Below are 15,994 nucleotides of genomic sequence, written 5' to 3' on the forward strand. Positions count from 1 at the left end.
GAAGACCTAAAATCATCTTGTTGGGCGTGCCTTCAAATATAACAGAGAACGAAGTTTTCGACTGCATTTATGAACAAAATATTGTAGATCAACAGCCAAATATTTCTAAGGACACATTTATGAGCTCTATAAACCTAAGTCATAAATCTGGCAAGAAGGACCAAGCCACATGCAATTATATATTGGAGTGCTCTGGCGACATAAGACGGATACTCATTCAGCAACAGCGCGTTTTTATCAATTGGACTTCCTGCCCAGCACGAGATTATACCTACTATGTTAACGAGATGCTACAAATGTCAGCAATATTGTCATTCTGCTAAATACTGCAGAGAAGCTGAATCCACATGCAGCCACTGTGGATTATCGGGACACACCAACAAAGAATGCCCCAAGATACTAGAACTACCAAAATGCGCTACATGTATGCGATTCAAAAAACCAGCTGACCACCAAACTGGAGATGATTCGTGCCCAGGAAAGAAAAGTGCCCTTATAAGGTATTTAAATACCATAGATTATGACGGCACCTGCTAAAACCCTACCCTGTTATTTATACTATGTCTAAGGAGAAACGTTTTATTATCACTTATTTAAGTTAATGTAAACTACTTACTTACAATGTATAACCTTTATTGTTTTGCTCAATAAGCACCTAACTACATTATACTGACCTACTAACACGAAATGCCTAAGATACAAGTATTAACTTACTTAGTTTAGGTATTGGCGTAAAATAATATTATGTTGACCTGCTTAAAATTTTTGCATACAAGACTTTTTTGTTATTTATTTATGTCTTTCTAAACCATGTTTGTACCTATATTTATAGTTTTTAAGCATTATTTAAGAGAATTGTGATTGTTTTAATTTTAGATATTTTTCTATGAAATAAATTTTATCTTATTTTTTTTTATTTTTTAATAAGGATTACAAATGTATAGCTAACAGTATTGCCGGTGGTACTTGAAATATGATAATAATAATTATGTAAAGATGACGTTCCTTGTAATAGGGATGACGACTACATAAAAAAAATGGCACTCTGTTTAGTCCGTCAGTTAGATCGTCCAAAAATACTGAACACATATTTTTCGCTTTACCTAATTAATGAAAAAAATACAAAGATATATAGCATCAAAGTTCCGGAGTGGGGGCTTGTGACGTCACTTCTAAGTAAAAATTGTACCTAGGCGTGACGTCACGCGAAACTTCAACGCACTGTACCGTCGTCATTTTTCGTTTACGAAAAAAAAGAAAAAATACGTGTCTAAAATTCTTTGATAATCTAACTGACGGGCTAATTAGTTTTTTTAGTCGTCTCGCCTATTCATCATTTTGTTTATTTTCTACACAAAGGGGTATATTGATAAAAATACTTTAAATTAGAGATGGGCCGAATACGGACTTAGCCGAATACGAATATTCGGCCGAACATTCGGTTCAGCTGTTACCGAACCGAACATTCGGCCGAATATCCGGTTGCGCCATATTTTCAATTCTGGCTTAGAGTTAAGAACTTTTCAATGATTGGTAACGGGTACATTTATCTTACTAAGGCTCTTAATGTTCCTATAATTTACTGCATAAGAAAATTTTTGACTCTGTTTCTTAAACTACGTTATTTTTACAATATTATTGTATTTTTATTTCAACGCATTTTTAACTCCGTTTGGTAGTTCCTTAGAATGCTGAAATAGGATGTCATTATCCGATGAATTACGAAACAAGTTACGCTATTTATTTACTTTGTTTATTCGGTAAATATTCGGCAATGTAACCGAACTATTCAGCCGAATACGAACATTAAAAATCTTGCCGAATATACCGAATACCGAATATTTACCGAATATTCGGCCCATCTCTACTATATATTATAGTCAACAAATAAATGATTTCTGATTTATTTACTTACTTCTGCGGTATATAATACAAATACACAATACCCCCATGAAAATTGCCAAACACGTTGCTGTAGTAGCCGTAGTTATGGTCAAAGTCTCTTTAGTATGCCAACCCATTGTCTCATATCCTTAAATATCACTAATTCACTACTATACGTTTAGGTATATTACAAATTTACGGAATAAAAACCAGCTCAGGGTGGCTAGCCGAATGGCACAATCGCTCACGAAACGCTCACGAAACGAAGCGCTAGTAGATATCTACCCTGGCCCCGTAGCCGAATGACATTTCTCCGACGCCAAACGAAAGCGATACGCCGCTGGCTCTGTCGCGCCAATACGCAAGCGCGATAGAGATAGATATCTACTAGCGCTTCGTTTCGTGAGTGTTTCGTGAGCGATTGTGCCATTCGAGCGATTGTGCTAGCCGACAGAGCCAGCGGCGTATCGCTTTCGTTTGGCGTCGGAGAAATGCCATTCGGCTACGGGGCCAGGTCAATGTAGCCAGTTCTGTTATAAGGTACAGCGGGGCAAATCTCGACTGCGGCCAATTGTAACTAATCCATTTTTTCCGTTATTACACTATGATGCTGAGTTCTACATGTATCCACTGAACACGCCTACCATATATAAGCGGTGGACACTGGACACTCTATTTAATAATGCAAACATTGTAAAACATTTAAAAAATGGACCAGTTACATTTGTCCCCCAGTCGAGATTTGCTCTGCTGTACCTTATACAAATAGTAAATTGTAACCAGGATGGCAAACGAGTCAGAAATTCACAAAACCCTAAATAGTTCTCATACTAGCTTATTTATATTTTTACTATTTTAGCACTAAAATTATTATAACTTCATGTGAAACACTTTCTATCGCTCCCGCAGGCGAGTAGAGGACAGGCCCCGTAGCCGAATGGCATTTCTCCGACGCCAAACGAAAGCGATACGCCGCTGGCTCTGTCGCGCCAATACGCAAGCGCGATAGAGATAGATATCTACTAGCGCTTCGTTTCGTGAGCGTTTCGTGAGCGTTTGTGCCATTCGGCTAGCCACCCTGATAACCCAAATGCAATTCGCAGTTATCATGATAATGGTTGATAATGCTTGGTCACTACTACGAGTGGCTTTCGCACGACACCCACTTTGCCTACAGCTACTTTCGCACAGCTTCTATGAATTTCTAGCTTAGGAAGCGAAAGGGTGCCTACATGCAAAAGTGCCTCACCGTACCTCACCTACTTTATTCTTTGATATTAGTAAAACAACTGCTTTATTATCCATACTAATATTATAAATGGGAAAGTGTGTGTGTCTGTTTGTTTGTCCGTCTTTCAAGGCAAAACGGAGCGACGAAATGACGTGATTTTTTAAGTGGAGATAGTTGAAGGGATGGAGAGTGACATAGGCTGCTTTTTGTCTCTTTCTAACCCCCCACTTCCCTAAAATAGTGGGTGGAAGTTTGTATGGAGCATTCCGCATTTTTCGAATTTAAGGCGAGCGAAGCCGCGGGCAAAAGCTAGTCTTTTATAATGGAAAGATCGATCTTGGATGAACATTCGGGTTTAGTCTTGTTACCTGAAAAGATCGGATTTTTAGCGATTATTGTCAAATGGTAAATGTCCAATGACTGTTCTTTTTAACCCCCGACGCAAAAACGACGGGGTGTTATAAGTGTGACGTGTCTGTCTGTGTGTATGTCTGTCTATCTGTTTGTTTGTTTGCCTGTATGTCTGTGTGTGTGTCTGTCTGTGGCATCGTAGCTCTCGAACGGATGACCCGATTTTGATTTAGTTTTTTTTGTCTGAAAGCTGAGTTAGTCGGGAGTGTTCTTAGCCATGTTTCATGAAAATCGGTCCACTATGTCGCGGTCGGGGGTTTTTTCAAAATTTTAATTTTGTAGTTAGGTTATAAATGTTATAATCAGATCAAATTGCAACTACTGCAGGCCTAGCACATGATGGCCGCGAGAGTATGTCGCCGCGAGATAGACTACCTGTCCTTATGTCATTAATACAATTAGACAAAGACGTGTCATCTATCTCGCGGCGACGTACTCCCGCGGCCATCATGTGCTAGGCCTACTGCATCAGGTATCTTTTTGACAAAATGACTTGCAGTATAATTAGGAGCTGACTTCCACTTTAGATAAAGTAATTTGAGTAGGTAGGTAGCTATTACCTGCTGCTCAAACTATTCGTTGTTAACATACCGAGTAGTACTTTCCTTAATTTGTTTTATAACAGTTCTAATTGTTATTTAATGAGACTGTTAATTATAATAACTAATAGCATGTAAAAACCAACTTTACATCCAGACTAACCGGTCTAGCCAAAGTTGTATTCGTCAACCCTCCATAGCGAACGAATCGCAACATTCGCAACTGGTTCTGTCGCACTAATTTGGATGAGTGACGTAGAGATAGCTACGTCCTGTCTATCCTGCAATCGTAGCCGAATGCACAAACGTTCACGAAACGCTCACGAAACGAAGCGCTAGTAGATATCTATCTCTATCGCGCTTGCGTATTGGCGCGACAGAGCCAGCGGCGTATCGCTTTCGTTTGGCGTCGTGTCGTCGCGTCCCTGGGCCCGTAGCCGAATGGCATTTCTGCGACGCGAAACGAAAATGAAACGCCGCGAAAGGTAGTCTGGCTCTGTCGCGCCAATACGCAAGAGCGATAGAGATAGATATCTACGAGCGTTTCGTTTCGTGAGCGTTTGTGCCATTCGGCTACGTACTCACGATCTTTTCGATTGTTTTTCATCTCACAAAATTTAGTATGATGTTAATTCAAATTCCCTGCAACTAGGGAACAAATCAAATTATTTAATTGAATATTTTTCGATTTGTTCTTTTTTTCAAGTAGTCACACTACTATATATAAATTATAAATTTAAATAGATATCATACACGAGATAGGCGAGAGGCTGGCAACCTGTCACTGCAATGTCACAGTTTTCGTTTCCTTTCGACCCCTTATTTGCCAAGCGTGGCACTGAAGCTTTAGTAGTTTCATGTGCTCTGCCTAACCCTTTATGGGATACAGGCGTGATTGTATGTATGTATGTATGTATCATACACGAAAGAAAAAACGACAGGGCCCACTGGTGGCCGAGCCGGGAATCGAACCCGGGTCTTCAGCTTACGCGGCTAACGTCCTCACCACTAGACCACCCGCCCGCCCTGTCGTTTTTTCTTTCGTGTATGATATCTATTTAAATTCAAATTCCCTGCTTATTTTTAGTGTTCCTTACCTCAAAACGGAAAAACGGAACCCTTATAGGATCACTCGTGAGTCTGTCTGTCCGTCCGTCTGTCACAGCCCATTATAGAGACACGACTCTTTCAGAAATGCTTTCAGAAATTATCAAACGTGAGTAAAGTGTAAGTATATTTTAAGTAAATGAACTTACCAAAGTTACCAACATAGAAATATAAAGATACTCCCATCATCACAAGAATGAAAAGCTATAGCAACATAACAGCGGGCACAGTGGTTACTAATATAAGAATTAACACTTCACTCATGGCTTTTGTTGTATGTATTTACCGCCGTTTTGACAATAACAAGCATTAAAAACAATAAAATTATCAAATGCGAAGAAGATTATTGATTATCGTTTTCCGAATCCATGTTGGATGATAAGATTATAAGAATGTGTTATAAAGATTATGTTGAAATAATTTAATTATAGCACCTACTCGTATACCTTTTTAACTATTTGCCTCTCTGTCACTGTTGATGAGCAATAAATGATAAAACATAATAATAATAATTCATAATTCATAATTTATTGCATAATAATCATGTGGTACAAAACAGGTGTTACAATAATATGATAGGTTCACACATGAACCCTGTTAGGGCACTGCAAATTTTCCTTAAAACTAGCTTACGACTAGGCTTACAGCAGTTACAGCAAAGTACAGGTATATTCATAATTCAATCTATTTAAACGCATCAGGCAGGCAATCATGGTCGCGCGATGAACGATAAAACATCGGGCCGTCTCTATCGCACTTACAAATAGTGCGATATGACGTCCTGGCAGGCAAGTATGGTCGCGCGTTATATGATAAAACATCTGGCCGTCCCTATCGCACTATTTGTGAGTACGATAGGGACGTCCCGACGGCCGGTAGGTGCTGTTTTCTTTCATGACTTAAACTTTTCCTTTACGTGAATTACTGTCAAAAATGACACGAGAACTTTTATGATCTTACGGTAAGCCCGCCGACTACGTCATCCAAACGTCGAAGTTCGATATTGTCGGACACATTGGCCACAAACTACAAACAATCCCGAACAATTGTTTAAACATCTCTATCTCCAATTAGGCAAATACTATTTTAATCGGATATTTTCAATGAAATATTTCCACTCGTGTAATAAGTAAATGGGTAATTTAAGTAAATAAGTAAGTTTTCACGGATACAAGTAGCTTGAATGTCGTGTCCAGGATAATAGATAGGGTATCAGAGGGATAGTGTACCTATACATTTGACATACAAACTACTTCTTGTACACCCATTAGTTACCCATTTAAAGGGTATCATAATAATATGATATGCACTTGCTTGAACGTGTTCATATTGCCCACATATTTTAGAGCTGTCCCGAGAATAATATAGCTACCTAGTAGCAGGACACATTATCCAATTGACTTTTGAACCGCGTGGGTATTGCATCACAGAGATTCAACGAGACAGGGACTATTCGAATACGTAAGCATAATTACGCTAGCTACCAATGACGATGATATTTATATTTTATACAAAAATAAAGAGCCGCAAATCATTATCCGATAAACTTGTACCTACTTAAGTAGATATTATGAAAAAAACTGACTCACCATTACAATAAATGCAACAACGCAGTAACACACATATAAACAGTATCCCGGCAACGACACCAGGAAGAAATAAAAAGGGTCCTGACTCCATTGAATAAAAATCCAAATCTCACTTTGATCAAAAATTGCAAAGCAGAGAACGTTCACAATGGCACACCACTATATTTTTTATCAAAACAAAAGAACAGTTACATTTTCAAATTCAAAAATGGAACGTTCTTCTCAAACCGTTCCAAAACTTGATGTCAATAGGGAATCACATCCCGCTGGTCGATATCTGATCCACTTTGTTAGATAAGAATTTATCTTATCGATATCGAGCTTATTGTACGAGCTTGAAAGTGCTTTGTGACGTCAGACCCTAGATTTAATATCCTGGACTGATACGTTTTGCCATTTGGAAAGCGGTAAATTTTGATTATTGGATAAACTCAATCACGCACACAACAGTAAAAGATGAGGGTCCAAAATTTAAAATGGCACCGAGTCCGAAACTTATCGTGTCTACAATATGATACAATCGTATTGTTGTGTGTGTGGTGTCCTCTGCGATATCTATACTAACGTTTTTAATTACCTAAGTAATCAAACACAAAGTACCTATTTATGTTAGAGGAAGTGATAAATACTCGACCTTTTGTCTCACTAACATAAAATACCTTAAATTGGATAGTGTTTCTAGGTACTCAAAAAATCCGAGTTTTCGTGCACCTACCTATGCCCAAAATTTGCCTAGTTTGTTTCACTGGCAATTATTATAAGACATATCTGTAGTAAATATAACCATGTTTTAATTAGCATAATAATTATGTCCCGGTAGATTTTTAATCTCAGACAGGGGCAGATTTTCCGTGAAAGGAAAATACCGAAAATTTTGCTCTATGAAGTCAAATTACACAAAAATCTTTCAAGTACTTTATTCAATTTTAAAATCGAAATAGAATATAGTGTTTGTGTAATAAAAATAACCGAATTATGCACTACTAGCTTTTGCCCGCGGCTTCGATCGCGTTAGAAAGAGACAAAAAGTAGCCTATGTCACTCTCCATCCCTTCAACTATCGCCGTATCGTTTTGCCGTGAAAGACGGACAAGCAAACAGACACACACACTTTCCCATTTATAATATTAAGGAATACCAAAAACGTTTTTAGCGCCATCTCCGTAATAAGTGGGATACTAAGTGAAAAAGAAGCAACATGCTTATCAGGTTTGAATAGACATGGCATTGTTTGACTACTCGCCGCTAGATGGCGTAAAATGCAACCCAACTTGGGATGCATTTTACGATGATCAATTGGAAAAAACATTGCAATATTGTTAAAGCAATTTTTTTTATTGACCGTATTGACATTCATTATTTTGTACTAACGGATACGTTCAGTCAGTCATGTCATTATAGAATAGAATATTATATTTTTCCCCTTTTCACTTTTTTATCAATAACTAGATGAAAATAGTGATATCAAAAGTTTAGAAGTCACCGTTATTTGTGGTGCTTGTGATACGCTTAGATCTTTTAATCTAAGTGAAAAAGAAGCAACATGCTTATCAGGTTTGAATAGACATGGCATTGTTTGACTACTCGCCGCTAGATGGCGTAAAATGCAACCCAGCTTGGGATGCATTTTACGATGATCAATTGGAAAAAACATTGCAATATTGTTAAAGCAATTTTTTTTATTGACCGTATTGACATTCATTATTTTGTACTAACGGATACGTTCAGTCAGTCATGTCATTATAGAATAGAATATTATATTTTTCCCCTTTTCACTTTTTTATCAATAACTAGATGAAAATAGTGATATCAAAAGTTTAGAAGTCACCGTTATTTGTGGTGCTTGTGATACGCTTAGATCTTTTAATAGGTAGGTAAGTATTCTATTAAATTTTAAATTTAGTTCTCTTTATGTGTCATGCGCCACACTTTCAGTATCAAGTGCCTGATATGTTAATTTTTCTATACACCATGTTTTTTTTGTACACGCAATGAGGTTCATCATCAGGAACCAACATGTATATCGCTTTTTGTTAAATTCGAAAAAAATATTATTCGTTTTCATACATAATAAATGGATTTATTCGTGTGAGAGGACCTTAATCATAACATTAAAGTCATTATGAAGTGTCTGACGTCACATGTCAAAACAAATAACATTAGAAAGTGGTAAGGATGTCTCACACGTGTTCAGTAATAATTTTTTTTAATAATTTGATAACCGTAAGAGTTAAGAAGCTACTTTCTCAGAGAAATTGGTTGTATGTGAACTAAAGAATCTTCCCTTAAAGTTAACGGAATTCAATAAAACCACGGTGTATACCTAACACCTTTTCCTTTCCTAACATTTTTTAAAGTAACTTACGTTCGAATTAAAATAATTAGTTACTCACCAGTCACAATAAATCTCGCCAGATATAGTATCGCGATCAACCCCAAGTACAATAAATACGAAAACACAGGTATTAACAAAATGAACACTAATTTCGTATAGTCCGACAACATTTCCGACGCAAAAACCGTTAGTTTAAAAATAAAACGTCCTTCGAAATTTTTAACCGACTTCACAAAAAAAGAGGAGGTTTTAAATTCGTCGGGATCTTTTTTTTCTATGAAAATCTAATTAAATAGAGGTAACGTCGTTTCGACAGTCGGATCCACTGTTATCTAAGGAAAATAGTGATGTAAGAAAGCGTGATGCTATTATGTACCTAAGAAATACTACATGTTTGTCGTTCTGTGTTGATTTTAGGTATTTTTATCAAATGTTTTTCAACGGTAGTGGAATATTTGAAATGGTGAAATTCCTTGTTTCACGTCACCGCGCGTTCATCTGAACTTAGCCTAAGCCGCCGTCATCTGAACAGCTGAACGCGCGGGACCGCGCGTCGCCGCGCGTTCATCTGAACTTAGCCTTATGGTACATATTTAATTGTGACTTGTCACTTTGGCAACCAATATATTTATGTAGCTATGTATGAACATGTCATTTTAAAGGAATCGCATATTATTGTTAATATCTGGGCGACCGGTTCTATTTTATTGTATCACGTCTTTAGATAATAAAAAAAACTCTTATAAATACAAAAAAAAAACTTTATTTCTGGCTGGGATTCAAAACCCTACACTCGTGAAGTCGTGATGTGCCTGCGAACATTAGACCGACCTCTAACGTTTGCGCTACGCTCAGCCGATGCGCGGTCGGCGAAATTAACGACCATATTTTTCGTTTACTAACGCGAATGAAAAACGCATGAAAACTCGAAAATTCGCGTTTTCCGGGATCTATTAAATAAATATACAAGAATTGCTCATTTAAAGGTATAAGATAAGATTAGGGCATTACAGCAAGCGTCTACCAAAAAAACCTAATGTAAATATGATTAAATCATAGTTTCTAATACATTTGTTAATGTAATTTCCCGCTTCAAGAATTCACAACAAAGATTAGATATCCCTTAACCACGTAATAAAATTAAAAACCGGAAAACCAAACAAGGAAACCAGGGGAAAATGACTAGTTTACGTTATAATGAGATTTGGGCCAGCAAATCCCTTACCCCTACACGAAAATTATACTTTCATGCTATTTTAGCTCGTATTACCTTGATGCTATCGTTGATAATGAACTGTTTAAAATATCTTTGAATTTATAGGATTAGTTAACCGCCTTGAAATTTCTTCCGGGTAAGTATCAGACCGTTCTTTTCGCACTATTTTTAAGTGCGATAGGGACGCACCTATGCGATAAAGTTTATCGAATTAGTGTGCTACGCTTTACCGAATTATCGAATCACCTAGCCGAATGATAACTGTTGACGCTAGATGCCATCGAAACGAAACGCAGTCTGTCTCTGTCGCGCCAATACAGAAGAGCGACAGAGATAGTTAGCTACGATAACGATATTATTTTAAACGTATGTGCATTTGGCTACGTACCCAGTTATATTAAAGAATGTCATTAGAAAACGAAAGCAAATGGTAGAAATTGCCTTTCGGCATTAAGTCCACCATAAGTATATCTTTCTTTATTTGTACAATAAAAGTTAAATAAATTAATATGGAATTGTTTTAGTGGCACCCTGCTCTAAGAAACATATATGTATAGAAACCCACATCATTTAACATTTTTATTTTAAGATATTACTATTTCATTGTTATCATTTGTTGTATCAGATAGGTAATTTTAATAAAATACTATTGACTTTTGGACAGTAACGACTCTCGCGTTCTAGTATGTACCTTGAAAAAAAACTTGAAAATGAAATATTTAGCTTTCAAGTAAGCATATTACAATGCGCATATGAACGTCAAATAAAGCTGCGCCGGCTCTAACCCTACGCCTCAGCCTCGAGAAGATTTCAGTCCCCACTATGGGCCCGTCAAGAAACTCCGCGGGCCACTTCTTTTCAAAACATTACATCTTATAACATGGATTAAATAACAAGATACAATTTAGCATGAAAATTATTTATCAAAAAATATTCACAGAATAGGTACTCTATGGAAATTCATTTCAAAAATTATAGTTGAGAAACTTGAGGTTAAGCATCCTTTATCATTCACTTGACCTTATTCCATTCACTTGGGACTCTCAGTATGTCCTCCTTCCATCTCTATCATCCGTCATTTCACTTGCTGTATAGCCCATATTATTACATACATAGGTACACATAATCACGCCTATATCCCATAAAAGGTAAGTAGAGCACATGAAACTACTTAAGTTTCAGTGCCACTCATTGGCGAATAACGGATTGAAAGAACACGAAGTTGTGACATTGCAGTGCCAGGTTGCCAGCCTCTCGCCTACGCCACAATTTAGCCCATACCCCAGATATTATTAATAACAGCTAAAATAGTTACTGATCAATAAAATGCATTGCGCATCGCGTTTGCGTACTAGATCTAGGTCTTGGACTTTTGTTATTTGGCCCCGAAACAGGCAGAAAGCTCCAGGCCTGCAATAGCTCACACGTGTATACCAACATATTTCAATCTAATTTTTAACATGGCCTTTTTAAGAAAAGTGTGCAATAAAATGAAAATAATGTATCGAAATGAATAATTATGGAAATACAACCTTAACTACTACAATGGATTGTCTATCAAGTAAGTACCTGCTAACATATAGTTTTTGGTGTGAGGTTTTTGAAACCATTTTTTGTCCTTTAAATTTAATAAGTAATGGGTGCAAAAGCTATTGATCGTAACTATTGGCGTAGCCTTTCGAGGTCAGTATAAAATTTTGAAAAAACCTCCGTCTGCGACATAGTAGGTTCATCCGTTCGGGAGCTACGATGCCACAGACAGACACACACAGACAGACAGACACGTCAAACTTAGAACATCCCGTCGTTTTTGCGTCTTAAAAAAAACAGCGCAAAATATAAATTTTCTGGGGAAGGACAACGCTTCGCGTCATTTTTTTTATTGGTGTATTTTCTACTTATTGACAGAAAATGTTTGCCATGCATATGAATATTGAATATGTATCAAGGACTTAAAAAAACCTCTTTTCTCAAACATGCAATGAAATATTGTCTTTAATACGTTCCTTAAAATAGGCTGGGAAGTATCGCTTTTTGGGCGCAACAACTCGAGGACTGTAAAGGGATTTCATATTATTTTTTAGGCCTAGGCCTGCAAAGTAACTTTTTTTAAATAAAATATTGTCCTTTAGAGCATTTTTTTTATTTCATTGTATGTTTGAAAAAAGCACTATACATGCCTCGGCGTGAAATCGGATTCCCGGCCTCGTATCCCTATCCGTATATACCCACTTGGCCGGAAATCCTCATTTTCCCGGCCTCTGATGTAATGTACTATTGATAAATCGATCAAGTTACTTAAAAAGGCACTTTCAAGAAGAGTTATTCTCAGTGAGTAGAGAAACCTCTTCCTAATAAAAAGCATTTGGCAAATAGAATAATAGAACTGATTTAAAATTTCACGATTTCTACACTTATTTAAATTTGCAAACGGGACTTAATCGCGTATTACGGAGTCTGCTCCCAGACCACAGGGACAATGTCGTCCTTGAAACGTCGGAGGTTAGTGTTTAAAACATAGTAACACGCGATTAAGTCCCGTTTGCAATTTTAAATATGTAATACGTAATAGAACTGTCTCCGGAAAACATGCCGGCGAACAGAATATTGCAATTGGCGAATTTTAATTATATTGAGTTGTTTTTCACACTGTCTTATCAAAAATGATCATGATGTGCAAACTAAGCCTTTATTTGCAGATTGTGCAAGGCCAAGGAGATAAAAACTAAATGAAGGTATATTTTATTTGTCATATTTAAACTGTGGATTAAAAACACATCATCTGCTGCTGAGGAAATGACCTGTCTACAAAGTTTTTAAACAAAGAATACAAGGAAACGTGTATCGAAATATATTGTCCTGCACATATCCAGACATAGCAACTCCAATAAATAATAGTGTTAGAAGGCCTGTAAAATATACATAATATCTATTGTCCAATTAATACTGTTAAAATTAATGTACACAATCTTATTTAATTATTAATCACAATTGTGTAACTGAAATTCTAAAATTTGAAGTAGTACAATTAGATGTTACAGAGCTTATCTGAGAAGAATATTTACCTTATTAAAATTTTTAAATAAATATTAAAATATAGTCTTTAGATAAGTAATTCAATTTCATTGTTTGTAGCACTTGAACTTGATGAGGTACAAATAAATTAATTAAAGACTATTTTTGAATTGTGAAAATCCAATAATAAATTATAGTGTCTACAAGTAGGTAGAAATAAATCTGTAAAGTGTTCATTATTAACATAAAGTAAGCACATTCATGTTTTAGGCACGTTAATGTTAGTAATCCTTCAATCAGAAACAAATAAAGATGAGATCTAATGCTAACACAACGAGCGGCTTCACCAAAGCCGCGCTGATGGAGCACATATCCCACAGCAAGGCCTCAGTGCTATGGAGCCTTGCGCTCAGCTCCACTGCTATTATCGTCTTCACCTGGGCTTTAATGTTCGTCGCCATCTCCTGGATCAAAATACCGCAATGGCGGCAATTCAAAAACTACATCTTCCTCAACTTAATCATAGCCATGCTTCTAATGAATGCTGTCTACACTGGCTGTTTTGCCGACTGGCCCTGCTCTGACACCGTCTTGACTGTCGTTTTCTCAATTTCGATGTCGGCATTCTCCAACTGGGTGCTGGTCATGTGTCTCGTTATCTACACGAAAATCTTGAAAGTTTTCAGCGGTGACCTGCAGCACAAGTATTGTAAAGCTAATGCTTTGGCTTGGGGTTTGGCTATTTTAGTATCCACATTTCCTTTATATCTTAAACGGAGCATGGACAACGGTTCAAACCTCTTTGTCGTACATGCTATGACCTATGTCATTGTCGGCATTTACTTAAGCATTATTTACGCTCTTTTGAAGCTGACTACTGTCAGAATGGTCAGTACCGAGAATACTACTCAAATAATCAAGATATTCTTTTATGTTACAAGCGCTTTCTGTATCTTGATTCTCACGCAGGCGCTTTATTACTTCCCTGAAGTTTACGACTATCTGTTCATGAGTATTTGCGGTTGTGAGATAATTTTGGTTGTGTCTTACTTGAGTATGAAATCGCACTGGGAAATATGGGATGATTACATGAAAGGAAAAGTCGATGTTGATCATCAAGACTGTAATATTAATTTGAAATTACTGTAGACTCCTATTGAACCTGTTATATTTTTTAATAAATATTATCGGTTTCAGAAAAAATCTAAGACAATGTTGAATAGTTTTGATATTTTGTGTAAAAACATATTATGTAAGTGTTTCTAAAACATTCATTTTAACTAATTGATAGTAATGATATATCCTCCAGGGGCCTAATGTCATAAATAATTATGTTACATAAAGTTTGCAATCTATGCACACAGTGCTAAAGTTTCAATTTTTCTGAAAAAGATGGCTATATTAATAGGAAATAACAAATCATCTATGTATGTAAATCTATATATATATATATATATATATATATATATGTTAAATATTTAATATTTTATGTAATATGAATCTACACTATGTTGGAGTCACGATCCTCACAATTTACATAGTTTATTAAAAACGTGTGTTAAATTCAACAACCAGTGGTTGTATCTTGTCATATTTGATCTAGCATTTAAGCGATATATAACAAGTTATCCTATAACACTGTATAATTCTGTATTTTACCAATATTCTTTTCAATATACATATACCATAAAACGTGGCTACTTTACCTACCTAAGACTTAATACATATATACACTACTTAAAGTATTTCGCTCTAAGTGGTGTATTGGCTCAGTATTAAGTAAAACTTAAGATCCACCACTCAAAGTGTCTACCACGTTTAAGTCTATGTGCAATATAAGTAACACGATAAGTACAATAAGTATATTAAGTAGTTAAGTACATTAATAAGTACGAAGAAATATGTATAATATTTGAATTTAAAATATTATACTTATTTATAAAACGTACTCAGGTGTTACATTGATAATGTTTCACAATCATTAGGTATGTAAGTCATTGGTCTTGGTGAGGTAAATTGAATAATAATAAAAAATATACGGCCCCGCGCACGCCTCCCAAAGGTCCGGAACACCATTGTTCCGTGATGGGAAAGACATACAAATAAAAATATACTAAAATGGTGATGTAAGTAAATCACTATCGACGTAATCTGAAGATAACACTGATCATTACAATCATATTCTGCTTTGTATAATAAATAGTTTTGAATCTGATCTAAACTAATCTAGATCTAATTCATAACCTGCGCCTCTAACATGCGTTTTGTAATACCCCGTGTGGTGACGGGTTAAGAATTTCACCACCCCCTTTCCTCCCGTGGGTGTCGTAAAAGTCGACTAAGGGATATGGGTTTAATTGTGTTGTGGACGATGGGCTAGAAACCTGTCACTGCAATATCACAATTTAGTCAACTTTAAACCCTAATTAAATTAGCACTAAAGTAGCACTGGAACTTATTTTTGTACTCTAAGTGGTGTTGGCTCATTATTAAGTAAAACTTAATATACATAACTTAAAGTATTCTATTTTAAGCGGTGTTGGCTCATTATTAAGTAAAACTTAATATACCTACATAACTTAAAGTATTCTATTTTAAGCGGTGTTGGCTGAATATTAAGTCAAACTTAATAAACATAACTTAAAGTGTTTCACTGGTCTTGTTTCA

At 36.2% G+C, this 15,994-nt stretch overlaps 2 protein-coding genes and 1 non-coding gene across 4 annotated transcripts in view; 1 reads left to right on the top strand and 2 right to left on the bottom strand.

The window, feature by feature from the left end:
- Nucleotides 1-15,994, bottom strand: part of LOC125236063 (TOX high mobility group box family member 4-like) — a 71,742-nt gene that overhangs the window by 21,792 nt on the left and 33,956 nt on the right. Inside the window, exon 1 of one of the 2 annotated variants that reach the window (XM_048142773.1) lies at nt 9,155-9,379. The exons of the other annotated variant lie outside the window; for it this stretch is intronic. Coding sequence (XP_047998730.1) covers nt 9,155-9,266 — 112 coding nt within the window. The 5' untranslated portion in view covers nt 9,267-9,379. Of the gene's footprint in view, nt 1-9,154; nt 9,380-15,994 lie in introns of those variants that run through there. 2 annotated transcript variants of the gene reach the window in all.
- Trnat-cgu lies at nt 5,017-5,088 on the bottom strand. Its single transcript has one exon. It is a non-coding gene; the product is annotated as a tRNA-Thr (tRNA).
- LOC125236052 lies at nt 11,732-14,723 on the top strand. Its single transcript, XM_048142745.1, has 2 exons — nt 11,732-11,873; nt 13,012-14,723. The coding sequence occupies exon 2, from the start codon at nt 13,640-13,642 to the stop codon at nt 14,474-14,476; it is 837 nt and encodes a 278-aa protein (XP_047998702.1). The 5' UTR covers nt 11,732-11,873; nt 13,012-13,639; the 3' UTR covers nt 14,477-14,723.

Source organism: Leguminivora glycinivorella, chromosome 2, assembly GCF_023078275.1.
Source record: "Leguminivora glycinivorella isolate SPB_JAAS2020 chromosome 2, LegGlyc_1.1, whole genome shotgun sequence".
In the NCBI taxonomy this organism is placed as follows: Eukaryota; Metazoa; Arthropoda; class Insecta; order Lepidoptera; family Tortricidae; genus Leguminivora; species Leguminivora glycinivorella.

What these genes read in the sequence shown, in the direction of transcription:
- LOC125236052 (XM_048142745.1), top strand. Translation starts at nt 13,640, where the DNA reads ATGAGATCTAATGCTAACACAACGAGCGGCTTCACCAAAGCCGCGCTG.